We start from the raw sequence: 26,439 nt of genomic DNA on the forward strand, positions 1-26,439 counted from the left end.
AGGCGTAAAGATGTAAGCTTTTGCATTATGCAAGAGTGCTACCACTTAAGTATTTAGCAATATGTACGAGTGTTTTCTATAAAACGGATACAATTGTAATATTAATATACCACACCAGTGGTAGACCCAGATAATGATATACCTCTGTTTAAGTTCACGACGTCTCGACCATCTAGCTCATGGCATCAGCCTTTAACTCAAAATTTTTAAATCATATTTCTTGGAAATTAGTCGTTGGATAGATGTGAAGGACAAGCTATGAGTGAGATAGGAGCGCACCCGGACGTACATAAACTTCAGGTTTTTATGTTGCCCACAAGATAACATCCCGTAACCTACCTAGTATTAATTCCTATTGTCATTGTATAGTATCATAACATTAAACAAATACCTAAACTGAAATAGGGGTAACTACCTAGGTAAACAATAGTTGCTTATAAAAAGATTTGAACCCACCTAAGTATTTATATTAGTTCCTTGAAGCAAATGCACTCCTAGGTACTTAAGTACTACATTATGTGAGTCAGGTACTTACCTAAGATATGCTCGGCTTGAATAGCCATGGTTCGTATGAGAGGTTGATAGGCATGGCATATAGATCTTACCAGTCAAATGATATTATAACGGCAACAAACAACACCATACTCTCTATAATTAGTGTAGCTGAACTTGATGTTGACGCCTATAATTTAGATAGTAATGGTTGTATTCAGAGGCTACCTAGGTTAAAAGAGTGGCATGGATCAGCCTGTTCCATCAGCCTTGCGAGGAAGTTGATAGCCATACTGGCTGGTTGTCTCTAACAAAAGAGGTATGATAGAACTATTTGACATCGATGTGCCAAGCCGTAATATCCATTAGTGCAAAGCCTCAAAGCCCGAGATAGTTTACACTTGTTCCGGAATACCATAGCGCAGCTCCGAGTATCGTAACAGGGAGTAGGAACATTCCTGCCTTTCGCACCGTAGCCAATGCTATCGTTAATTTCCTCTTAGTATCACTTGCTCTGTGAGACTTCCGCTCGTTCAAGCGCGGGAAAGGCACATCAGGAACCTCTTTCCCCAGAAAAGCGCATAGCGGCTCCCAACCATCCCCCATACTGTATTCCAATCGTCTCTCGAGGGGGACCATCTCCCTTATTCTCTTGTAATAGGCGTCGTAGGCCACGCGCGCGTTAGCTTCCACACCGGCCCTATCCTTGGCGCCGAAAAAGCCAAAATGGACCTTCTGCATGGTGGGGCCCGATCGTATGCCCATGACATGCTCCAAGAGAAAAACAGAGACTCGTGCTAGAGGAGAAAATAAGGTATCTAGTAGCTCGGACCTGTAGCTAGGCCACCAGGATTCGAAGTCTCGCTGGACGATGACAACTTTTGCGTCTGGGTATGCTTGAATGAGCTGGTCCGCAAACGGCGATGCCATATCAGTCGCTATGTCATACTGGGACCCCCAGAGCTCATCCCAGTCGGATCTTGTCAACGGAGGTCTTGGGCGTGCTCCGGGTACGGTCGGCCAGGTGGCCTCTGCCGCCTTCTCGAGAAGAGGCCAGGGCATGCCGAAGACATCATCCAAGCCGTGGTGGGTTTTGTATCCAAGGATCCTATAAGCTTCGGCTGAGGACCTAGTGGCCATGCGAAAGAGAGCTACGTGAATAACACGCAGACCGTCATGTTGCGAGTTTGGATTTTCGGTTGCCATGACTGGTGTCGGAGAATGTGGCGGCGCTGAAGCGGGAAGGGAAGGGAACTAAACATGTAACTAGCGACAAGCTTGCTTGAAAGTCGTTGCGACTTGGAATTTTGGGCGTAATATTGTCCATTCAAAGAACCTGGGTGTGATAAGGAGAAGAGATAGTACATGGTAGAGTTGCCTCATTATATTGTGAATGTGCTGAAATCTAAGGATGCATCTACCCGCGTCGCTATGGAAACCCCCAGGTAAGTAGCGGCTCTTCAAATGTACCATATACATAGAGGGGTCATCTGAATTTGTATCGCTGTGTATCTTTTTTTTTTTTTTATGTGCACATGTAGTATTAGAGTCTAGGGGTGGGGGGGGTGAAGCGAAGCAAAGTAAGGGAGCACAGGTAGTGTCTTGATATACATAAACGATTAGCGAAAATTAAGCTGGTTACGGAGGTGCAGAGGGAACACATTAAAGAAAACCCAAAATTTGTCATTATACCCACCCCCACGTATAACCATATTTTTTTTAAAATTCGATAAGCGAATATAGTGAGAGAACGGAAAGAAATGCGAGAAAAAGAAACGGGAGAGGGGAAAAGGGAGAGAGAAGGGGAAAGGAGGGAGAGAAAGGGGGGAAAAAGAGAAAGGGGGGGAGAGGAGAGGAGAGGGAGGGGAGGGAGGGGGAAAAAGAAAAGGGAGGAGGGAGAAAAGGAAGAAAGCAGGGGAAGAAAGGAAAAGAAGAGAAGAAGAGAAACGGGGGGAAGGGAGACGGGGAGGAAGGACGGACGGAAGAGGGAGGAAGGAGGGGGAGGGGGGGAGGAAGGGGGGAGAAAAGGGGGGGGAGAGGAGGGAAGAGAAAGAAGAAAGGGGAGGGGAAAGGAAAGGGAAAGGGAAGAAAGGAGGGGAAGAAAGGAAAAGAAGAGAAGAGGAGAAACGGGGGGAAGGGAGACGGGGAGGAAGGGGGGAGAGGAAGGGGGGAAGGGAAAAGAAAAGGGAGGAGGGAGAGGAAAGAAAGGAAAAAAGGAGGAGAAAAAGGAAGAAAGGGGAGGGAGGGAGGGAGGGGAGGAGGGAGGGAGGGGAGGGAGGGAGGGAGGGGAGGAGGGAGGGAGGGAGGGAGGGGAGGGAGGGGAGGGAGGGGAGGGAGGGGAGGGAGGGGAGGGAGGGGAGGGAGGGGAGGGAGGGAGGGAGGGGAGGGAGGGGAGGAGGGGAGGGAGGGGAGGGAGGGGAGGGAGGGAGGGAGGGGAGGGAGGGGAGGGAGGGGAGGGAGGGGAGGGGAGGGGGAGGAGGGAGGGAGGGAGGAGGAGGGAGAAGAGGGAGAAGAGGGTAAGAAGAATAGGGAGAAGAGGGATAATATTTATAATATTTATAATAAATGTTTATAAAAAAGTTTTTTTATTATTAAATTTTATGCAATTAAAAACCTATTATTTAATGCATATCATGGCTATAAACTTACCCTATTTATTTAAAAGCTTATATGTAATAAATAATATAGTTCTAATCGGTCTTATTTTGATTTACCCCCTTTACCCTTGGGGTCAGTCCAATAATTTTAGCGTTTTTTTAATGTGTTCCCTCTGCACCTCCGTAGCTGGTATTACCGAATGTAACAATGTCTCAGCCTTACGTTTTAAACAAACGCATGTAGGTTAGGTACCTACCTGTCATAAATCTAATTGGTCCCCCTACGGAGTGATAGATAAGCCTGGCAGCCAGCCTGCCTCTAGACTACCGTTCGTTGTGTCATTGTCTTATAGTCGACAAGGCAGCATGGTCGGACATGTGTAACAATGTTTCCTCGTATATGCGGTGTAAATTTTTTATTTATTTAATCTTGGCAACACTCTATTATGCATAGCCAGCATCCCATTGTCTGATGAGTAGTACGTGTTGGAAGGCTACAATCTCAGGCTTGTATATCAGTATCAAGCTTGGCAGCATAGTTGGGGATAGATCATTTCGTAAATAGAATATTATATTTCGGTATGTATTATTCGAAGAAAGTATGTATCTCAGAGAGAACACACACGGTTTGCAAGTCTTACTCCATTTAGATGACCAAAATGTAACAACCGAAAGCACTACAGATGATTTGATAGTAAATAGCATCGGACATTAAGAATCTATGTAGAAACATACTGGAGAAACTAAGGTGTTCTGAGATGGTCTATACATTAAGTCCTACCATTACTCATAACCTCGCTCTCCTCTTTGAAGCCTGCACTTCTCTTGCGTACACGCACTTGACCGTCATTATATGGGAGTCTGATCCAACCAAAAGTTCTTGCTTTAGGCCGCCTACTCAAACACTCAACATCATAATTAAGTAGCATATGTGCCACGAACAGCTTCATTTCGTTTACGGCAAAAAACCGTCCGGGGCATGCATGCTTGCCTATCCCGAAGCTGAGAAAGTCCTCATCAAGCGTCACAGACGACCTGTCATTCTGCGACCCGCTCCTATCTGTTCTATTATCTGCTGCACCGACGGCTTCTTTTTTTGGTCCTGAAGTATGGTGTGATGCCTCCCGGCCTACAAACCGAAATGGCTTGTAGCGGCGCGAATCTGGATAGATGTCTTCGTCGTGATGTACGCCTTCGAGAGGAGCTGCAAAGACCATTCCGCAAGGGATGTGTACTTTGTCATCTGCAGCTTCGATAGTAATTCCATCGGGGTGAATAACCTATTCATACTATTAGTACCTAGTCTTTTTTATATGTTAGGCAATATCATGGTCGGTAAGAAAACGGACCGTCCGAGGCAAGCCAATACAAGCAAACGGTGTAATCCTCATTGCTTCCCGGATTGCGGAGTCAATTAGCTTGAGATTTTGTACTGCTTCTCGTGTCCAGGAACCACCTGACTCCTCGAGTACTCGTGCTGCTTCTTCACGCAACTCTCGGATGGTGTCTGCGGAAGTATCTGGACCATAGAGGTCTAGTATCATATTTTGCATCGTATAGCTTGTCGTATGAAGCGAAACATCGTTGATATATATTAGACGTCGAGCAATACGGACGGGATCGAGTTCGGATGGATCCCCTGAATTGAAGCATTCTTCAATAATCCATTGTAGGCCATCTTGCTACATATCTCATTTCGTCAGCCTTAGTATTTAGGAATATCTTAGAGATCAAGATTCGATTAAGGAAGAAGGAAGAAGTCAAAAGTAAGAAGAACTTATATGATGTTATATAGGCAGTTAGGGTTATTACCGGAGGTGTCCAGTTACGGATAGAACCATCCATTAATCTTGCCGTATTATCCAACCGTCCCTTAACGATATGTATACATAACCCTAAAGCCTTCTGAAACCTAAACTGGCATAGAATCCCAATCAAGTGCCAATAATAGGCCTAAACAGCTTGGGTGTATGGTTAATCAACATACCACCCATTAGTACAGCTGAGGCATGATCTTGTAGGTGTCCTAAGAACTCCACATTCCGGCCTATATTATTGTTTTTGTATTAGTTTTCCGATTACCTTGACATACTATAGGAATCAGGCGCAACATACAAAGAGGGGGACCGAAAAATGCACCATTTGCTGCCCCTGCGATGATCGTTAGACAACTGTCCCAGATCCGGAACTTCTGCCATTCTGTTTTTTGACCCCAGCACCTCTCGAAGCCCCTTTTCAATTCGGCTGCGATCCTCGGAGTGATAGGCCCCAAATTTCGGGTCAATTGGTGACGAATAACGTTAATATGAATGCTGTCAATCATAACCTTTGGGTCTCCAATGGTGTACTTGGTCTGGATGGTGTCGTGTGATGTCATATGAACGTCGACAATGTTTGTTGGGTATCCGTATACCTGCTTGAACTGGTTTGGGGGTATTACTACCACAGGGCCACGGTCAAGAGTAGGAACGACAAAAGGTGTTTTGGATTTCGAATACTTGGTCAAGAGTTAGTGCTTGGTGATAGTGATTGAATGATTTAGGGGCGCTACCTTTGTATACCCTTCAGATGCCCACTGTCTAGACTCAGAAAGCGAGCGTATTGTAGCCAGTGCCCAAGGAAACCATCGATTCCGAAGACCAATAGTAAAATTTTGTAACTTCCAATCTTCGGAACCATTAGCACAACCCCAGCGGTGGCGAAGAAATAGAAAAAGTAGCGCAAAAAGGAGTATTGCTAGGGCTCGTGGCGAAAATAGAAGTGTTTCCATTTCCCCTATAATGCTTAACATCGATATCAGTGCCTATTCTACGACTATAAGCTATGGAATCTCAACGATGAATCCTAAGGACCTAAATAGTGATCAATGTCGCCTGGAACACTACCAAGACTCGGAATTCTTTAAATACAATGGATTCGAACATTTTCGATTCCGATTAATGCCTCTTGTGTCCGTCTGCCCGGCTAGGCTATAGGCGATGGGACGGTAGTTCGCGTCTTACGTGAAGGTGACCGGGTAGTATTATTGATGTAACGCCATATACAATATTACTGTCGGCTTGTGCTCATTTCCAACAACCACCCCGCCTCTGTAAACATAAGTTTCACCAAGTCATATGAGCGGGATTTAGGAAAACCGCCTACCTACTCACCCTAGGTACCTACATTACATAGATACCACCTAACTTACCTGGGTACCTAGCCCCCTGATCGAGCCGAAGATACCAAGGCTCCAGCTCTACAAGCCAAGATATACCTAGTGTACATCAGGTACGCTTATTATTATGTATAACACACCTAGGCTCGGTCTAATATGCGCGGATTACGCCCCCAGGTTTGTCACTTATGCGGCAGAGCAAAGGCGGAGAGCAAGCCCGAACACAAGAAGGGTAAGTCGGACTCCCATACAGCAAATTTAGGCGCCAAATGAGATTCATTGGATTCATTTTCTAGCAATCTCTCGGCTCATTATTTGCAGAAGTCAAATCCAAGTCTTAGTATCACCACATACACGCTTTTAATTAATATCTATTTCAAATACTATGGTAATTCAAAATCATAGAATAATAATACTTAGGTGCTAATTTATTTTTTAAGGAAGCCTTTGGCTCGCAAGTCTCGTTAAAGTAGAATTGGTTGATCGTGAAATCTTTGGTATTATATACTTCGTAATATAACATGTCTGGATATCATGCGTACAATCCTATCTCACGATTCGTTGTCTCTCTGCCCCCAAGGATTATCCAATACTTATATTTATATATAGACTAGAAAACTCTAGCTGTATACAAATGCAGGTCTCCCCTATTGCACTAGCTATGGCACTTCGCTTATTAAATATAAAGCTGCGGATAGGTACCTGGTCTTCAATTTGTGGAATCTCTTGCGATGTCGCTGCGGCGAGTGGTTTCCATTCTTATATATCCGTCGGAAAACTTCCCACTACTTTCATGACTTCGGGAGATCTCTGACTGTTTGGATCTGCTCAGCTGCATCTGAGATACCATCGAGATAATTGACTGAACCCTTGTATACACAAAAGACCCAACGATCACTGTGCGCCATAGGAAATGGATGGCAGGCACGCACCCAACCGCGAGCACAATGGCACACTCATAGATCCTGCGGTAAAGTTAGCTGATTGGTCATTTGGTGGCACTCTGTAACGATACCTACGTACACTAATATTTGTGATATCTGGCGATCCTTTTGACTTCCGGACAGAGTTAAAACTCTAGAGTAATTTCCAACTATACTAGCAACAATACCGCTGAGTATTATGTTAGAAATAAAAAATTTCTTTTTTGGCTTCATATTGGGATTTTGGACTTGGGTAAACTGACGCAAGGCCTGCCATGAAGACAAGTACTAGGCCGATCTTCTTCCGTAGTGGAAGATGTAATTTGACAATTATAGGAAGCGGAAGGATAAACATTACTAAATCGACTGCAAGACCTGTAAAGCCAGCTATGAGGCTTGAGATTGAACCCGCTACTGTGCATCTTGCACTGAAGGCTTGGGACCAAGTTCCCTTTGGGTTGCAGATGGCGCCTCCGTAAGCCGTTGCAGACAGTATGATAAGGAGTGACGCAAGAAGTGTAAAACAGGAGGTGCGGGTCAGCCATGTCTTGACGGCAAAAATACGCATGAGTAAGAGAAGAACTGGTGTCTTAGTGAACCAAGTGGCAAGATTCGAGATGATCAGAGTTGCTTCTCCCATCTGTCAATAATATGTGAGCCTTAGTAATAATACAAATCTCTACTCTGGTGGGAATACCTGGTGTGAAGTGAGTAGAAAGCTTGTAGTATTTTCTTCCGTTGGGTTGAGGAGGTAGTCTTCGTACACTGTAATGAGATCAGCGGATGGCATGAAAAATACGAGCACTCTTCACGGGGGGGAAGGGGTGGTTTGCCTACCTGCCTGCTGTTGATAAGCTACAGCGAAAGTCGCTATCAGTAGGGCCATTCCAATGATACTGGTATCTGGATAACTGTTAGTTGGATAGGACTTATAGGGCCCGGTGTCAGTGTCGGTGTTAGTATACAATCATCGACGTATAATTTGTGAACCTGCTTGATACTTGCAACTAACCGGATCCCAATAATTAAGCTGGAGATAATAATTGGAACTATGCCGACGGCGAGGTATTCTTCCTTTGATAGTGCGTTTGCGCCCGATTCATCGAGAGACGGCATTCTGACGTGATGAGTAAAAAAAAAAAAAGAATTTTCTTATGAACTAGAAAATACTAGGTTAGGTACCCCTTTGCAAGAACACTATATAGGAAAATGTAGAGAACTAAAGGCTGTAAACATAGCCCGCGGCAAGGTAGCTAGCTATATGTTTGTTCTTCAATTATCGTGATACGGGTGATACCTCACACAACACTTCACATAAGATTCAACCAACATCTGTACAACTTGACATGCATATCAGATGTCGGTGTGGGTAGTGTGTCCTTAACCGTTAGAGCATATCAGATGTTGGTGATAGAAAGTGGCGGCTGTCGTATTTATTAGACTGTAACCTAAGGATTATACCGCACCATCAATACAGCTTAGGTTACAGCATTGGAGTCACTTCCGACACTTAAGTACTACCCCAAATTTATAGGATACTTCAATGACCTTGACATCTTTTAGAATTGGCCATAAGAATTGAACTGTCAACATCACACGCCGCATTGTTGACCACCCAGATTCCATAAGGATTTCTCTAATTAGAATACTACTACCGCGTGTGAGGATTCTAATTACCACCGCCTATTTTAAGAAAGAGAAGAGGCGTAGTCCTATATAGTAATACATTGATGAATAGCTGTCTTACTTATTATCACCGTGTACATATATGATATAAGTAAGGCTACATGTCTGATAAGCACGCAATCCCATCTTCCTTATAACCTAGTATAAACCTATCTGCATAGCGTTGGCTTTTAGGAAATTATCGCCGAGACCTGTGGTATCATTAGCCATGTATATTAGCTTGGTAGTTGCTGTCATCTGGGCAATCCTCATTTACAGGATGGCAAAAATTGAAAAATTGGTGAGCATCGATGCCTATCAAAGTGGCTGGAATAAATTGCATTAATGTGAACTAATATGTGGGACTAGATTAACCCGGTATACGTCTTTAAGAAGATATCAACCTTGCTGTTAAAAAGAGTATCCGCATGGAAATACCTTTTCCATGGTCCTCAGATTATCCAGGAAGGCTTCGACAGAGTACGTAGAGAACGTAGAATTTAGCGTTCTCAAGCCATAAATATATATCTACTGCTAATAATGGGTTCTAAGTCTCACGGTAAACCTTATGAAGTGTATGCCCCTGATAATCGGTACGTGTTTGTGTCGTCGGCCAAGCATATAAAGGAGCTTGATACCGCGCCCGATACCGTCTTATCTCTACAGGCCGCATCGAAGCAGGTGAGTCTAATAACTCCCTCGACGTCGCCTAGGCGCCCAAGGTGCGCTATATGCTAACCCGTTTTACATGATAGATGTTGCAACCTGTTTATACTATGCATGGTTTTAATTGGTTTGACCGCCGCGGAACTGAAGGGGTTGGCTTCGTACGCGCCCTTCGCACGTTGTTAACCAGAAACCTACCTATGATACTTCCAGATTTGAGTATAATCATAAGAACCCGCTTTCAAGAGATGCATTCAACCTGTATCAAAGATAATGGTAGGTCAACATACTATACATATCTTCTTGAATATAAATTTCCCTAGAGAACTAAATTATTAGGAATCCCACTCTCTCCGGCATATCCTATGGTAGTGAAACTTGTCGTCCTGTCCAATGCCGTGTCATTCTTTGGAAAAGATCTAGGTGAGTTTAAAAATATTCCCTCGTTTTATTGTCAAACATGAGTGATCTCTGAACTGAGCATCTACAGCCAAAAACGAGAGTTTTATGGAGTCTGCCTTGGCTTATATCGAGGAGACTTTGATATGCGCCGAAATAGTTCGACTAGTGCCCCGGCTTTTAGCCCCGTAAGTCTCTTTGCACATCGCTTGATATAATATGCGTATATATCTCACGCTCATTATGTTTTTTAGAATTATAGGGGGGATTATTTCCTCACGCTTGAAGTCGCACGAAATCATTTTCAACACATTGCTCCCAATTGCTGAGCAACGGTGTCTCGAACGGGATCTGAAATTCTCAGGTCAGAAAGTCCCAGATCATGTGAGAGCATCTCCTATATTTCTAACCAGTTTCGTTATTACCTGAGGGCGCATCTAATTACGTTTCGATAGCATGATTGTATACAATGGATCATGGAGACTTCCCCAAAACGGGACCCATGGTCAGCTAAGCGTGTGGTTCATGAACTAATGGCTATTTGGTTCGGGTCGGTTCATGCCTTATCAACTGTGAGTTGTATTTAGAAAGGACCCCTGCATCTCCGAGTGCAATCTAGATTTGTATATTTACCTATACTTACCTGCAGACCATCACATTTGCGATCCACGATATTTGTATCCACCCTGAGTATGTTCTACCCCCACGCCAAGAACTCCAAAATCATTATACGGAGTTTGAGCGTACCGGTAGAGGTTTGCCTCTTTTGGATAGCTTTATCAAAGAGTCTGCACGCTTAACCCCTGTTGAGTCAAGTAAGCCCTTGAATATCTACCTCTGACGATCATTAATGTTTTATCTGCTCTCGTCCATGTCTGAATGGTTTTATAGTGAGTACTCGTCGCTCTGCCCTTCGGCCATTCGCTTTCTCAGATGGAACTCAACTTCAACCTGGGGATTGGGTATGTACTCCAGTCCGCGCGATAATACAGAGTTCACAATACTACCCCGAACCATTGCAATTTAATGGGTTTCGATTCGTTGATCCAAAACTTATCGAGAATATGGTTACTTCAAACTTTAAGTTCTTACAACCAGTTCCATCCCAATTGACCGAAGTAGATCAAGGATGGGATGTATGGGGAACTGGTCGTATGGCGTGGTAGGTACCTCTTCATCTAACATTCCCACTTCTTCCCCTTGTGTTTTGCGTTTTCAACCCAGGTGTTAACTGACAAAGCCCCGGGCGGTATTACGCCGCTGCTGTGATGAAGGTAATTTTAGGGCAGGTTATCATGAACTACGATTGTAAACTTGCTAAGCCAAAGGATGCACGGTGGTTGACATGGCGATCGAGCACGTTGCCGAAACCGAAAACCATGGTTATTTTTACCCCATATAAACAAGTACCAGATCCATGTTACAAAGCATGAAGAACATTATAGTAAAAAGGGGCTGGAAACTGTTACAATCGAGGTAGATAGGCTCTATACCTACATAATTGGTTAGATCCCCTAACAAAGCGCATGGCTTATATAAATCTGATTTGCTGAGCTGGTAATTGGAGTTATAATTTGTTAATATAAGTTGCCCAATCGGAACGCTTCTCACTTTCTTACCTTTACACAAGGTAGGTTTATATCTAAGACCTCACCGCTACCATGCAAGGCTTTTGGGGGCCAAATATATGCATGTCACTATTCTTACGTGGCTCCAAGTGTCAACTGAGTCTGTGTGAGGCTGAATGGATAGACGGGGTCTTCTCCAGGATATATGTGCAATTATTGCGGCTGTTGCAACCTTTCACCAACATCTACAAAATTCCTACCTATTTTAATTAACTGTACTACCTACCTACTTAGGTAGGTAGTATATAAGATCACTTTCATGTATGCAATGCGCCGCGGAGGAAATATCATACAAACATATACATAGGATACTACCTAGGTACCTCTCTTATGGACAACACAAGTTACCTGTACGTTACCACCCTGTCGTCTCACTGTACCGCATTGTACGACAGTGTTAATCTTGCTAACCGCAGATGCAAGTCCTATCACCCAGGCCTTATAATAAATAATTTCTTAGATACGGTGAGTTATGATGATACGTACGTAGTCTAAATGCCGATCCATGGGATGACGCCTGCTTTAGTTAGCATCCCAATGCCCTTATGATAACTCGTGATAATTGTTATTTATTACTGATATTAACTATTGGCTATTCATCAGCCCCCCCCGCCCCCTTCTTCTCGCACGCTGTTTAATACCCTCTTTAGTAGACTCTAGCTTAGGTCTGCCATACCATCATAAACGGATTGGCGTACCACAAATGCAGCTAAGCTGATTTTAACTCCGACATCTGTACTAAACATGTGGCCATTCTCTACTCCCTACCCTGAACGGACCGTCGAGGAGATTGTCGATCATGTGTATGATTACATCATTGTCGGAGCTGGCACGGCTGGGTGTGCTCTTGCATCTCGCCTTAGCGAAGGCGTGGATGTAACAGTTCTAATCATTGAAAAAGGCCCAATTCAAGATACTTGGCAAACTCGGGTACCATTGATATCGTGTGCATTGACTTCGATTCCCGGAATGGTATATCAGGATTCTATGCCGAACAGGGGATGCAATAATCGCAAAATTCCAATGTACCGCTCGGAGTCTCTTGGAGGAAACTCCAGAGCGAATGGTATGATATACACGAGAGGGTGGCCGGCAATATAATCAATGGGCACTACAGACAGGATATACGCACTGGAGTTGGGCTGCCGTAGAACCTTATTTCCTCAAAATTGAAAACAGACACAATGAGAGCTCTTCGAAAAATGATAAAAATGATATTTTGGGACCTGTTCAAACTTTGCAGTATGGACCTCAATTTCAGTTCTCCAACTTGGTGGAAAAAGCTGCTTCAGCACTCGGTTTTCCTATAGAACATCATATCAATAGACCGGAGGCACTCCCAATGGGGTTCTTCCATTTCGATTTAACGATTGATTCCCAAGGCTACAGGCATTCGGCATTTAAGTCCTACCTCCCCAAAGTGCTGGTAGCCGAGCGTCAGGATCACCTCACTGTCTGTACTGGTGGTGTGGTCACAAGCATCGACCTTAACGCAGAAAACGGCATTGCTACAGGTGTCCGAGTGAAGGGAGTTAAAACTGGAAAGATGGTACAAATTCGAGCCCGACGTGAAGTTATTCTGTGCTGCGGTACCGTAGGGTCTCCCAAACTCTTACAGCTTAGTGGCATAGGACCGGCGACTTTATTGGAAGCACACGGCATCCCTTTACACTGCGATTTGCCTGTAGGCAAGCACCTCAGTGACCACCAAGGTATCCCAATATGTCTAGAACTACCCTTCGATCAGACGTTCCATATCATTCAGAAAAGCTATCTGCAGGCTTTCTGGCAGCTTCTCCGCTTCCAATACAATGGGACTGGTCTGTTGAAGAATGGCCCAACGCAATCTTCCATATTTTTGAATACCTCTCATCTAGATCCTCTGACTCACTTGCCGAGGAAAAACATTGACTCTGACCCGACGAACCCAGGAAATATACCCGACGTTGAAGTGATGATAGTCCCTGCCAGTACGCTGATAGACACCGAGGAGGTCATATCATTAGCATCAATCTACACATGCCTCCTACAGCCGCGGTCCGAAGGCTGCATCGAAATATCATCTATGGACCCAGAAGCAAATCCGACAATACACCTGAACTTCCTTGACCAAGCTGAGGATCTTCAGGTTGTGCGGAATGCTCTGAGGTTCTCTTTGAATCTAACAAGGTACCTATCAAAAGAGTTAGGCTTTCCTCAACCAGCAAAGTTATACCTTGCTCCTGGAACAGAACAAGAGCCTGTTAAAGCGGATTTAACCGATGAAGAATTGGATAATTTTGCACGCAGGAATATCCAATCAGTCCTACATTTAGCATGTTCTTGCCGCATGGGAAGCAATGGAATTAATTCAGTAGTGGATGGGGAGTTGAGAGTTCATGGATTTTCCAACCTTCGGGTGGCCGATGCAAGTGTGTTTCCTGTCATCCCAGCTGCACATACGATGGCACCCGTGTATATGATTGCCGAGCGTTGCGCAGATTTCGTGAAAGAGGCTTGGAGAGATAGGTAGACTAGAATATTAGAAGTCTCTATTGATTGTTATTTGAGAGGAAGCTATAGGTTATTTTATGATACATTCGTCTCCGCTTTATCTATAAGAAACATTCCATATCCATACTTGAACTGGCGAAGACTACGTTGAGTATAGATAATACGTGCCTCAAGACAACGGTGAGACGTACTATTATGCATTGAATCCTCTTATGCTATACCGAAGTCTTGTAAATAATTATATTGTCGGCTATGCTAATATAGAAACTACGCTCTTCCTGATAGCCCCGGCTCGATACTATGCAGAATCTCAAGAAATTCATCAAAAACCCTCGTCTGAATCTGTGCTCCCTTGGAACTATAAACAAACCTACTTTCTTTGCTAATCCGGCAGTCCTCCATATATTTTCCGTGTGTTTCCGGACCAGCTAGAGCTGCAGCAACGAGACACCGGGATCCCATCTCGGAGGACCGCCCTAACAACCACAACATTGTAGACAAAAACCGCGATAGGGGGAACCGGGCGTCACGAAATAGATTGGTGTTGCAGAGCCCCGTATCTACCAGGTTCAAAATTACCCGGGGTCCTCCATCTTTCGCATCGATACGCTTTGCTAACTCCCGGCCAATCAATACCACCAAGAGTTTACTGTAGGCATAGCGTAGGCCCATAATGCCAGGTTTCCGAAAACTTTCAAATACCGGTTCATCGGTTCTTTGTTTAAGCGAAACAGCCTTATGAGCATTCGAGGCGACGATGACTAGGCGTGGCAATTCTTGAGTTACCGTAAAGCTTCTTTCAAGGGTCGGAAGTAATAGGAACGCTATAAGGAAGGTAGATATAACGTTGATAGTGATCTGCCGCTCGTGGCCCTCTGCCATATGAAAGTATGCGGTCTGAATCCCCGCATTCTCAACAAGAATGTCGAGCTGGTCAAGTCTGGCGGCACGATGGCAGAAGCATTTGACACTGTCGAATGACTCTAGGTCTATTTGCCATATATCGATCACATGTGTTTTCTCAACTCCCTCTGAAGAGACGATAACAGCCTTGGCTCTCTCGCCCCTTTTTATATTTCTGCATCCTAGGATAACCTTTCTAGCATTAAGCCGGACAAAATGCCGCGCTGCTTCAAGTCCTAGACCGGAACTCGCACCAGTTATGATAACTGTTTTTCCGGTACAGTCGCCAACGGGGTAAGGTAGAGGTGTAAGCTGGCTTATCAAAGATTTGAGCGGATTGTCCCTACTCATAAATATTAGCAAAGGTTCTATACCCAGTACTCTGTACATTAATTAATTGGGATGAGACATACATGATTATACCCATAGTTACGTGTGTGGATAATTAGGGCCTAAATTTGGGATCGATAACTACATTACTAGGGAGTCCTCCTAACCCGACTGCGTGGAGGTAATCAAGGATTGGGCTGCTAAGTAGGTCCTTGGAGCCGATATTCATATGGGAAGAGGGTATAAGATATGCATACTCTTATGTGCCTTTTACGTTACATTTGGGGACACCAAATTGGGTACCTAAGGTACCTGAATGCTTGAACTATGGAAATAAGTGAGCAAAGATAGCATTACTAGATACCAGGGTTCAGTTATTCGCACGCCGGTTCTCATGGGCTGGTTTCGTTGATCAGCAGTACCACTGTGTACCCCTAGGTTGCATGTGTTGGACATTAATCCCACGCCACCTTGGGGTCGCAAATGAAACCAACATAGGTACTTTGGAGGTAGCTACCTGTGTAATCATTAGATTCAAATCTATACCGCACATTGGTATGACAACATGTAGGTTTACATTATAATCTACTACCTACGGATTCAGAGGTCTTACGGCAGCACTGCAGCGGATACGGGATACGGTATGATTCCGAGACCACAAGGCGTGCGCTTCAATAAATTCTTAGTATATACAAAATCACCTCACGACTCTTCGACTACGAAGTTCCTTGGGAACTAGAATATATCTATATGCAAACATTAACTACGAACTCCGTCCTAAGACGAGGCTAAAATCGCGGTGGTATTTTCATATCACTATCTTATATAAACTAACCCTAACTATCACTTAACATAGTTATACACCCCTAAACATATTCGCAAGAGACTCCTATTAGACATCATGGCGCTTCTGCTTTCTAGTAGCATCGTATTTACAGTCGCTTTGGTGGCTGGTTTTCTCTACCAAGGATTTACACATCGACTAAGAATAAGAAGATTCAAGGACCAAGGGCTTGTAAGTTTCCCGTAATTACGATCCTTACCACGTCGTATCTTCTTTACGGCTCGACTATCTACGATTTCTAGAGAGTCAAGGTGATTACTTGTTGACTTCAGATAGCCTATCGCACCACACTCCCTGTTATTTGGACATCTCGGTATTTTAAATGACTTCCGTCGGCAACACCCTCCAGATGTCAACATCTACGTTTTTCATACTTGGATTCGCGAGAACTTTAAGAAGTATTTCCCGGACCAAGAAGAGCTCCCACCCGTGGTTTATCTAGATCTATGGCCGTTCTCGGGAATATTTACACTGGTATATGACGCTACGGCAGGAACCCAATTTACCCAGATTCATAGCCTACCCAAGATTTCCTTCTTGACCAAGTACCTGATACCCCTTACACAGAACCTGGATATACTATCCACGGAGGGTCAAAATTGGAAGACCTGGCGCACAAGGTTGAATCCTTGTTTCAGCCAGCGAAATATCACCGCCTTACTTCCTGACCTCGTTGATGAAGTCCTAGTTTTTGTGAACAGATTAAAGGATGAATGTGGCAGTAATGGGGAGTGGGGTTCGGTTTTCCAGCTTGAAGAAAAAACAACGGACCTGGCACTTGACGTGATTGCGAAAGCAACATTGTAAGTTCAATCAGCACACAATTTCGATCCGGTGCTTACGCAATACAGAGATATGAACCTTATGGAACAGTCTAGAGAGTGTGGAAGCCAACTAAAGAATGCTTTTCTTGAGCAGATGTGGTTCATGGGCATGATGAACCAGCCAATTCGCGGATTTCTTTTCGGCATGCTACCTTGGCACCGAGCCAAAGTTGCCCGGAATAACCGGATAATCAACGAGTCTTTAGAACCACACATGCGAAGCAGGCTTAATCTTGAAGTAGATGTCCAGAGTAACCAAGTGCTAACCATAGTGGATGCCGCTGTCGAGTCTTTGGCGGTTAATAAGTCCGAACCGGATTCTGACTTCATCGCAGTGCTTATCAGTAATCTCAAGTCATTTATATTCGCTGGACACGATACTATCGCATCAACTATATGTTTCATGATGAAATGTCTCCAAGACAACCCCGATTGTCTCACTAAATTACGCGATGAACACGATTCGGTGCTGGGGATGACGGTTAATGACGCCCCAAATATCCTGCGGAAATCTCCCCACGTTTTAAACTCTTTAAGCTACACGCTCGCTGTGATAAAAGAAACATTAAGGCTATACCCTCTTGCTTCCACCATGCGTGAAGGTGCGGCAGGCTTTTACTTAGCGACAGCCGGCGTAAAAACTAGGTGGCCAACTGAAGGAACAGGCGTTTGGCTATCAGCCCACGGGATGCATAGCGACCCTAACTATTGGGTTAACCCGGGTGAATTTCTGCCGGAACGTTGGATCGTAGTAGAGGGCCATCCTATGCGACCTCTACGAGATACATGGATACCCTTTTCGGTTGGTTCGTATTAACAGGCATAGCGATTCTTTATTTCTCAGGATCAACCTTGGCTAACGCAGTTTTAGGTCCTCGTCATTGTATCGGTATGGAACTTGCATTAACTCAACTCAAACTTGTTGCTGTTTTAATTGCTAGGAGTTTTGATATTGAAGAAGCATGGGAGGAATGGGACCAGAAAAGGTGAGCATCAATATGAAGCCTGGACAAGGATGGTCTATACAACCTTCTCCCCTTCATATATACGACTTACTATTGTGGACACACACGTTAACGGGTTCTCGCCTAGGGGAAATAGGGCAACGCCTTTTCACACCGTCAATGGTCAACGATTATATCCAGTTGGGGATGGTGCTGTAGGTACTCTTCTCTTCTATCATTTATAATTTCCTTCCCATTATCATACTGCATCAAATCCGCAAACTTCTCATAAAACCCACGAGACCCTAGACTATCTTGCCTACCTTAGGTACCTATATATGGTAATACAAGGTCTAGATATGTGTTATTTGGAAGCCTTTTCATTGCCAATCTAATTAAATAAAACTAATCCATTGGACCTTCTTTCTTAGGCACATCCAAAAGATGGTATGCCTGTGCATGTAAGGCTCAGACCGCAAAAAATAGGTTCAGGGAAGGCTGGGACGATGCCATAAGCAATATGAAGAACCTGGTATCTTTGTGGGAAAGCTCCGAATTCAGAAGATCCAATATTATTCATCCATACAATTTCAATTACTGAACAGGGTGCTCAAAGAGCATCCTATTTCGACTTATTTCGTTTTCGATATGTTATGAGTGGGGTCCCATTCTTGACTATGATAAAAAAGTTGGTTGCCCGTAATAGGCACCGAAAGATAATAGTAAATATATTTCTACACAATGTCAACCAAGTCGGAGAAGAGGTTAAGAATTGATTAGCATCGTCAGCAACTTAGCATATAATTATACTAAGAAGATATACGCAAGAATGCTAAATGCTTCACTTTATACATGACCCAAGCTTTATAAGTGTCCGAGCTCGGATCTCCGATAAATACTTGGAGATTTTTTTTTTTTCAAATCCCCCAATTGTTTGTTGAAAGTTTAAATTAGAAGGAGCAAACAGGTAAGCAACCAAAAAGTAAAGTGATGAAAACGATGCTGCTTACATGTATTTAGCAATTGCATTCTCAATTATAACCTGCAATGGTAATAGCAACATTTAGTACAACTTCCAAACACATAGTAGGGTGTTTCCTAGTTCCTTCTCATCTTAAATGCGTGGGTTCCACCTTACTGTCAATTAAGATCAATTAAGATAGAAACACCCTGCCACGTGACAGCGCGTATCTATGCTCCTGCTTCCGAAGAAGTATCTATTCACAGAAATTCACGCCTCCTTCTTGCTATAAGCAGCTGCACCCCCTCTTCAGGGTTCCCTATTTCAAAACTCTCCCCATTTCTTATTCTACTGAGGAGATCTGCTCACTTCTTTAATTTTTATCAACACCTAATATCTTCATACACATATAACCCATCAGCGCAACAAGTCTTCTCGACACTATCACGATTCACGAAACAATACTACCACTACTTTCTTTTCGTATCTCATTATCATGTCTACTCCTACTAAGTCCGCCGGAAATGGCTCCGGCGAAAAGCTCCAGCTCAACCAGCGCGAGATCGAGGTCATAGCCATGGCATTCATATGCATCAGCGAGATCAAAGAGGGCGTGCCCCAGGTAAGGAAGACCCTTCACCTCATTAGTACCTATCGCACACCATTTCACCATCTTCTTCCACCCCCAGTGATGTCATCGTCAATCCCTTGAAATATACGTCTCCTCGTACACATTTACTAAATATAACGCTCGTCCTTAATTAAGACTGGAGCAAGCTACACTTACACTACACCACGTGATATTGCTTATCGATACATACTGATGGCTAGCATACTAATCATATAATGCGTGTAGGTGGATGCTAAGAAGCTCGCCAAGGTCGGCAACTACGCCAGCGCTGACTCGGCTCGCCACATCTGGAAACCCATCCAGAAGAAGCTCATGGCCCATACCAGCGGTGAAGGAGACGGCTCTTCCTTCATAGCCACTCCTTCTACCAAAGGCAGGGGTACCCCAAGGAAGCGCAAGGCCGACGGCGAGGCTGGCGGAGGCACTCCCACCAAGAAGCCCCGCGGCAGGAAGGCTTCCAAGGTCGCACTCAAGAAGGAGGACATCGAAGAGGAGGACATCGACGAGGAACTGGCCGATGGCGAGGTTTAGATGTGCTCTTAGGGATGGGATTTCTTCATCGGTGATATCTAGGCGTTTATTTCACTTCGGTCATTTCAAGAGACTTGATATCGGCAGCAGTCTTCTTAGATTTGGGTCTATTCTAATGGGGGAATTACGTTTCAGCTGGCATGAAATCTCGGATTTGCAACTACGCGGCGTTGACTGGGAGCAACTTACAGTGGCCACTACGGTTGGCAGGCATGATGCGCAGGATGGTGCTGCTGGATCTGCATTAAATTTGCAGCAATTTGCGTTGATATCAGCAGCATATTAGATAATTTTCTACAATCGAAGAGACATGTGTACCATTCTCGATATTACTTTGAGATCTCGTAGAATCTGGTGGCGAAATAATTGTTGCTATTATGGTTACGATAATTGGTAAGGACATTATTGGAGGTTTGTAGTAGCCTGCGTGCATTCTAGTTCAGTAAAACTACCTAATATATCTAGGCTAATTTATAGAATTTCAAAAGTAATCAGTTCAAGTTGGGATATGAGTAGCCTCATACTTATAGGAACATACTGGAATGGAAAGAATGGTAGGAATAATGGGGATTATATATTGGAGTTGTAGTTACTTACATGATATACATCCATTAGATTTCAAGCCCTAGGGCTTAAAGATGTGGTCAATTTTAGTCGCGAACGCCTAATCAGTTCAAAGTTATTAGACAGAAGTATTTAACAGCGACTAAGAATAGAAATCATCTATAGAGTACAAAAATCAGACGCATATAAAAAAAACAGGAAGAGGTATAAACTACATGTCATGTTACATAAGGTTGATCTATGTAGTCGTGTATTAGGTAATCAACCATGAGTATTGGGCTGCTGTTGGATTCAGAGAAAAAAAAAAGGTCTTCTTGCAGGAAAGACAATGTAAAAAAAAAGGTTAAAATAGAATAAAAGCAAAAAAAGATGGGCTCAACCGGGAATTGAACCCGGGACCTCTCGCATCTGCGCTTGGAAGCGAAGGGACTTCGGTGGCCCGAAGCGAGAATCATACGACTAGACCATTGAGCCGATTTCACCAGGGACCATAATCCTTGTCTGAATTTCAGACTGGAGAACTCGCCTTGCTGTGGAAGACTGGCTTGCTATTTTGGCTCTTTTGTCTGCGTTGGCGGGGGTGTTCCTGGTTGGACGCTTGGGCCCCATTGTTTTTATGATCGGGTGGGGCTAGGTGGGGTACGTACCTTGGCTTTATGTTGGCTGTTTGTATATATGTGCTTGATTAGCATGTGAAGGATTTTTAATCCCTGTGACATTGGCATATTGCAATTGCAATTAATAGTTTTTTATAGTGATTGGTTTTTGCTATCTGTTGATACTACCCGCATCACTAAGGTGATGGTGAGGAATTATGTGGTGAGCCGAATATTAGTTAGAGAGCCATGGCCAAGAAGATAAGAAGACGATATTAGGAAGTCAGATGGTTAACAGATAGAGGTTTCATCATCTTGGATTTAGCACTACATAACTATCGGAATACACAACAGGTACCGAGTATAGATAGGTTAATATTGATATAGGGATGATGAATGATCATTTACACCTACGAGAAAATCAGCATATTCGAAAAAGGGGGGATACATATATACATAACCTTTCTAGGACGGTCTTAGAACTCTTGATGCTCTATGAATTAAATTTCAGTGGGAATACTAACACAGAACGCTGTTAACCTGAGAGAGCTTCTGGAGACTACAAATATATACACTGGTAGGTTCGCAAATAACACTTCTATATGACAGCACGTTGATTTCAGCTTCACCTTAATATCCTCTTCTATACTCTGCAACGCTTTCTTTAATTAATACCATAGATATACATATATCACCTCTCATGATATGTTGCTCGCCACCGTATATTTCTGTTAAAGGAGTCATAATATTCACCGAATTCAATGGTTTTTACTGCCAATGCCAATGGACATTCGTTCTGTGGCATGAGTTATCATGTTGGTAGTGTCTAATTATCTATAACGCAACGACTACGATTATCGTAAGCACACGGCGGAAACAGCAGAAAAAACGGAGCGGTAATTCGAACGGCGGTAATAACACCGTACTGGAGGGTTAGTTAGGTGATCTGCCCTTGTACACGACAGCTTGTCTTCGAGCGGGCTCTCCTTCAAACTATTTATGACATGTCACTGTCGGGTGCACAAGATTCGATTGACTCAGCATTTGATCCTTAACCTAGCTTTTCTAGTAGATTCTTGGGAGCAGCGGGGAAAAGCGTGTTGTAATCCAAGTGTATAATTTTACAAAAAGAAAGTGCTACGAGATGTTACATTGAATTTTTGTGGCTATATTAGTAGATAATAGGTAGACTAGCTTACGGGAGACGAAAGGGGTAGCCTATTAGTGCTTAACTTATACTAAGGACCGAGGATGCCTATAAATAGATGGCCTTATCAAAACTGGAAGATCATAATTAAGAGGTTACTAATGTTATACCATCTGAATAAGGAAAAGAAATTGGCTTTCGCTTATATGTAAATTACATGGCAGCCAATGGCTATTTCCGAACTGCCTGGGTAATGCTTCTTGACTTGAAAGTGCTATCCACTACGGATCCCATAATCTAGGTAGTTATTGCCACTAGAATATAGGGTGGCTAATGATTACTAGAAATATTAAACGAATGAAGAAGGTACATAAAGATATAAGTGTTACATAGATGTTGAGGATGGGGGAAGCTACGATGATGAATAAATGCATAGGAAGTCACACAAGAATATGACGGACGATTGAAGAAGTTGCAATACATACTTTATCTTAGGTAAATGTATGTATCTAAAACCTAGGATTCGGATAGGTCTTACCCTTTGCACACATCTAACCTGATACAACAACAACGGGTAATGTTTCATCATCTCACATTACCAATAGTTTCGAACATATCTGCCCGCAGCCAGTATTATTCGGAAATTTAGGTATCTTCATGCGATAGAGGTGCCCAAACTGTTAGTCTGTACTACATACTGACTGGAATATATCAAAACCTTATACTCAAGACTTCGAGTTCATCAAGATATTAGCCGAAGCACTCACTAGAGTTATAACAAGGTAGCAACAAGTCAACTTCCTCCTTATGCTCACTCCCCGTTTACACTTTCCTAATTCGCCTACCTAGGCATTTATTCAATAAACATTCTCCCTCCTCACACCCTAAGCTTCTTCCAATTAACCACACAACCTTCCATTTCATCTCATCCCACACTTCACTATCTACTGCCTTTCTGGGGTGCAACTCTAACTAAGAAGATGATGACCCCACGAAAACGAAGCCGCAGCCCAGTCGTGCAGTTGATGGGCTCTGCAGAAGGAAAGCATTCCGAGGAGACATCCGAAGACGCAGGTCCCTCATCTGCAAAGAAGGCCCGGCGTTCATTACAAACTGGACTCTCGGCGGATGACACTCAATTATCTACGGAGGCTCAATATTCTACGGTAAAGAGTGAGTCTCCAGGACCAACCAGCTCGCTACTTCCACCTAGTGGTATTACAGAGAGAGTTCTCCAGTTGCTCGAGGATGTCGCTCCTCTAATAGGGGTTAACCAACTAAACCATAATGAATTCACCAATTTCATAGGTTCTCTTTGCTCTACGAGAACACAGAGTCTACCATATATCCAGCCTCCCCTTCCGTCCTCTTCTTCGCACTTAGAAGCTGAAAAAGTTGAGATCCCTTTTCTAACTTGGATCACCGCAATCACTAATGCTTGTACACCGCTGCCGAAGCCGATGGCCCCCCTTTTGAAGATGAATAAAATGAGCCGGTACCACTCTTTAGCGGAACTGTGGGTTCCTATTTCTAGGCTCCGGAAGTTGATCAATAAGGTGAACACTGCCGTGCTAATCATAGCGGGACGTGCACCGCCACGTAATCTTGAGGGCTGGGAAGTGCATAAGAACAAAGATGGCAATTACACGGCAGAAGGTCCATTGCTGAATAAATGTAGAGGCCTTAACCTCGTAGAGGCTCTTAATCTAAAAGACGACCTCCTCGAACTTTATGGAGAAGCGGACCTCCATAACCTCCTAGGGATTCCACTTATGAAGTGTATTACGTCTGCTCAAAGCACCAACCAGCCAGATCAAATCCTGGCCTCGAAAGCACTTTCAAGATTCTGCGTACCAATCACCAAATACACCATTTTCTCCATGACAAACCTCCGCATCCTCGGAGATAGACTTAATGAGCCCATATTTACATGCAGTTCTACGCAGGTACTGTCACGAGGTGGAACCAAACAGCATGGAAACAACTTCGTTGTTCCGCAAGGAACTCTAACTACCTAGAAGGTTCTACGTCTATATACTGAACAAGCTCTTTGTTCTAGATGTCTCATCTAGAATCCTGACAGGTACTTGAATTGTACTTTCACTATCTACTCTTACAGGAGCTCGCCCGCGACCAGAAGCTGACCCCTTCGGATTTTCATAATCCCTTGTCTACTATCTTATATAACCCTTGTCATGGGATCCGACTCTCTATGGCTATAGAATTGAAGAAGGAGGCTGGAATCTACGTACACGAGACCTTCCGTAACAACATTTTGAAGGCGGTCGGTAATTGATTGAAGAACTCTAAGTGGCTTGCTTTTAGCTATCTAAAACAGCAGTCAGTCGACTGACGACGTGTGGCATACGGGAATTCCTTTGCGTTTCTGCTAGGTTAGAACAGTCGGGCCATCTTAAGGGAAGTTTTTAGAGGAGGCTCTCACATATAGCTTAAGTACCTACCTGTTAAGCTTGTAGAAAACAATTGATGCGTTTTAAACAATTACTTTCTGAATCGTAAGTGGCTATATCTCGCCCTGCTATATTGACCGGTTATGCATAAGAAAAACAACGTAGAATATATACCACCTAGAAGGGAGAGGATTGAAACGAACATAATTCTACTGTTTCTCTAATGATTATTCAACCTCCATAGCAGGTAGCTATTTAGCTTAACGAGGATTTAAGTCTCAGTACTTTCCGAGTTGACCTATTAGAAGATCCTTTAACACTTGGATTGTACGTTTATACTATAAGGATATGCGTATGACTTGAAATAATAGTCTAGAAGGATATTTTTGATTCATGGTGCAGTGTGAACGATCAAGCATCAGACTGACTAGTCTCCTTAATATCGAGGCCACTCCTTAGTCTATTGTTAACATAAATCAACTGGGTTGGTCAGATAGAGGGGAATATGATACGAAGTAGATTTCTTATAAAAATTGCTAATGTCGCTTGATATAGGATTCAACCTTAGTGCCACACATCAATCTCGAAGTCTTGAACGCTAGAAAATGTGAACATGTACGCCGAGTGGCATCCTCTTTCATTTGACCACCACCATACCCTTCAAACATCGTCTACTCATTTCATAACAAGTTTTTAACAGTCACAAGTGTTACAAAATTTCAACCTATCTGGGTAGGTATAGACGTATGTATCGATGCAAAAAATTTCTCTGGTACCCAACGGCAGCTCCAAAGGAACCACAACGGGCCAGAGGGTAAGTGATCGAATATAATTCCCTCTCTCCTCCAATTTCCCCTCCAAGACCTGCCATTGAAAAGCTCCGAAGAGCGACGAAAGCCAGAGTGAATATGAAGGATTATAGTTTTATGATGAGGAAAAGAAAAGAAGAAAGAGGAAAATGCTGTCGCAAGAAATTTCATTTTTATTGGATTGGCAAAGTGGGGCTAGACGCTTGGTCTACCTATGTTTTAGCGGCATAACCTTTTTCCATTGGATTTGGACTGGATTAGATCTTATCGAATAAGCGTGAAGGTAACTTGCTTACATGCCAGCCATGTGCTGGTATCTAAAGCTAATCGGACACTGACCAATCAATGACATTATAATTGACTGTCGACGTACATGCCGTGCTAACAGTTTAGGTACCCCACCATTTAGGTCTTGTTTTTAGGGACTTCTGACTCCCCTGTGCAGCTATGACTGCAGTGACTACTACGACAAGAACCAGGCTTTATCGCATGTGTTGGAGTACCACCTTCGTGTGATTTTTTTGCCCCTCATCCACCAACGCCGTTTGACCCAGGTACGTCTTTTACTCATCTCAACAACCCTTCTTTTTTATTTTAAAACTTGTTCTTTTGCTTTTCTTGTTTCTATTTATTAACTGATTGAGAACGATAGAACTAAATCTTTGGATCCTTCCAATTTTACAATCAAATTGATCTGGATTGTTTTGCGCCATACAGTATTTATTTCCAGTCGCGATTCTAGTTTATTTACCCCGCCATCCCACTAATCATCACTCTTATTACCATACCTACTACCATACTTACTACTACACTTCAACGTTATCATCATGTCTGGACGAGGAGCACCCGGTGGCAATTCGCGTGGCCGTGGAGGCAAGTTTAGGAAGTTCACTCGAGGAGGTATGTCCTTAGTAAAATTCCCTT

General features: G+C 43.5%; 3 protein-coding genes across 3 annotated transcripts; 1 reads left to right on the forward strand and 2 right to left on the reverse strand.

Moving 5' to 3' along the window:
- Window positions 1–870: 870 nt before the first annotated feature.
- On the reverse strand, window positions 871–1,698 carry GL218_09521 (putative efflux pump antibiotic resistance protein; the record flags this gene model as incomplete). Its single annotated transcript, XM_033586351.1, has 1 exon — window positions 871–1,698. The coding sequence occupies one exon, from the start codon at window positions 1,696–1,698 to the stop codon at window positions 871–873; it is 828 nt and encodes a 275-aa protein (XP_033436019.1).
- A 12,589-nt stretch (window positions 1,699–14,287) lies between these two features.
- On the reverse strand, window positions 14,288–15,274 carry GL218_09522 (Short-chain dehydrogenase TIC 32, chloroplastic; the record flags this gene model as incomplete). Its single annotated transcript, XM_033586352.1, has 1 exon — window positions 14,288–15,274. One exon carries the CDS (start codon window positions 15,272–15,274, stop codon window positions 14,288–14,290), a length of 987 nt encoding a protein of 328 aa, XP_033436020.1.
- A 4,048-nt stretch (window positions 15,275–19,322) lies between these two features.
- On the forward strand, window positions 19,323–19,988 carry GL218_09523 (uncharacterized protein; the record flags this gene model as incomplete). Its single annotated transcript, XM_033586353.1, has 2 exons — window positions 19,323–19,448; window positions 19,683–19,988. The coding sequence occupies 2 exons, from the start codon at window positions 19,323–19,325 to the stop codon at window positions 19,986–19,988; spliced, it is 432 nt and encodes a 143-aa protein (XP_033436017.1).
- Between the last annotated feature and the right edge of the window lie 6,451 nt (window positions 19,989–26,439).

The sequence above is a fragment of the Daldinia childiae genome (assembly GCF_008694065.1).
Source record: "Daldinia childiae strain JS-1345 chromosome Unknown Scaffold33, whole genome shotgun sequence".
In the NCBI taxonomy this organism is placed as follows: Eukaryota; Fungi; Ascomycota; class Sordariomycetes; order Xylariales; family Hypoxylaceae; genus Daldinia; species Daldinia childiae.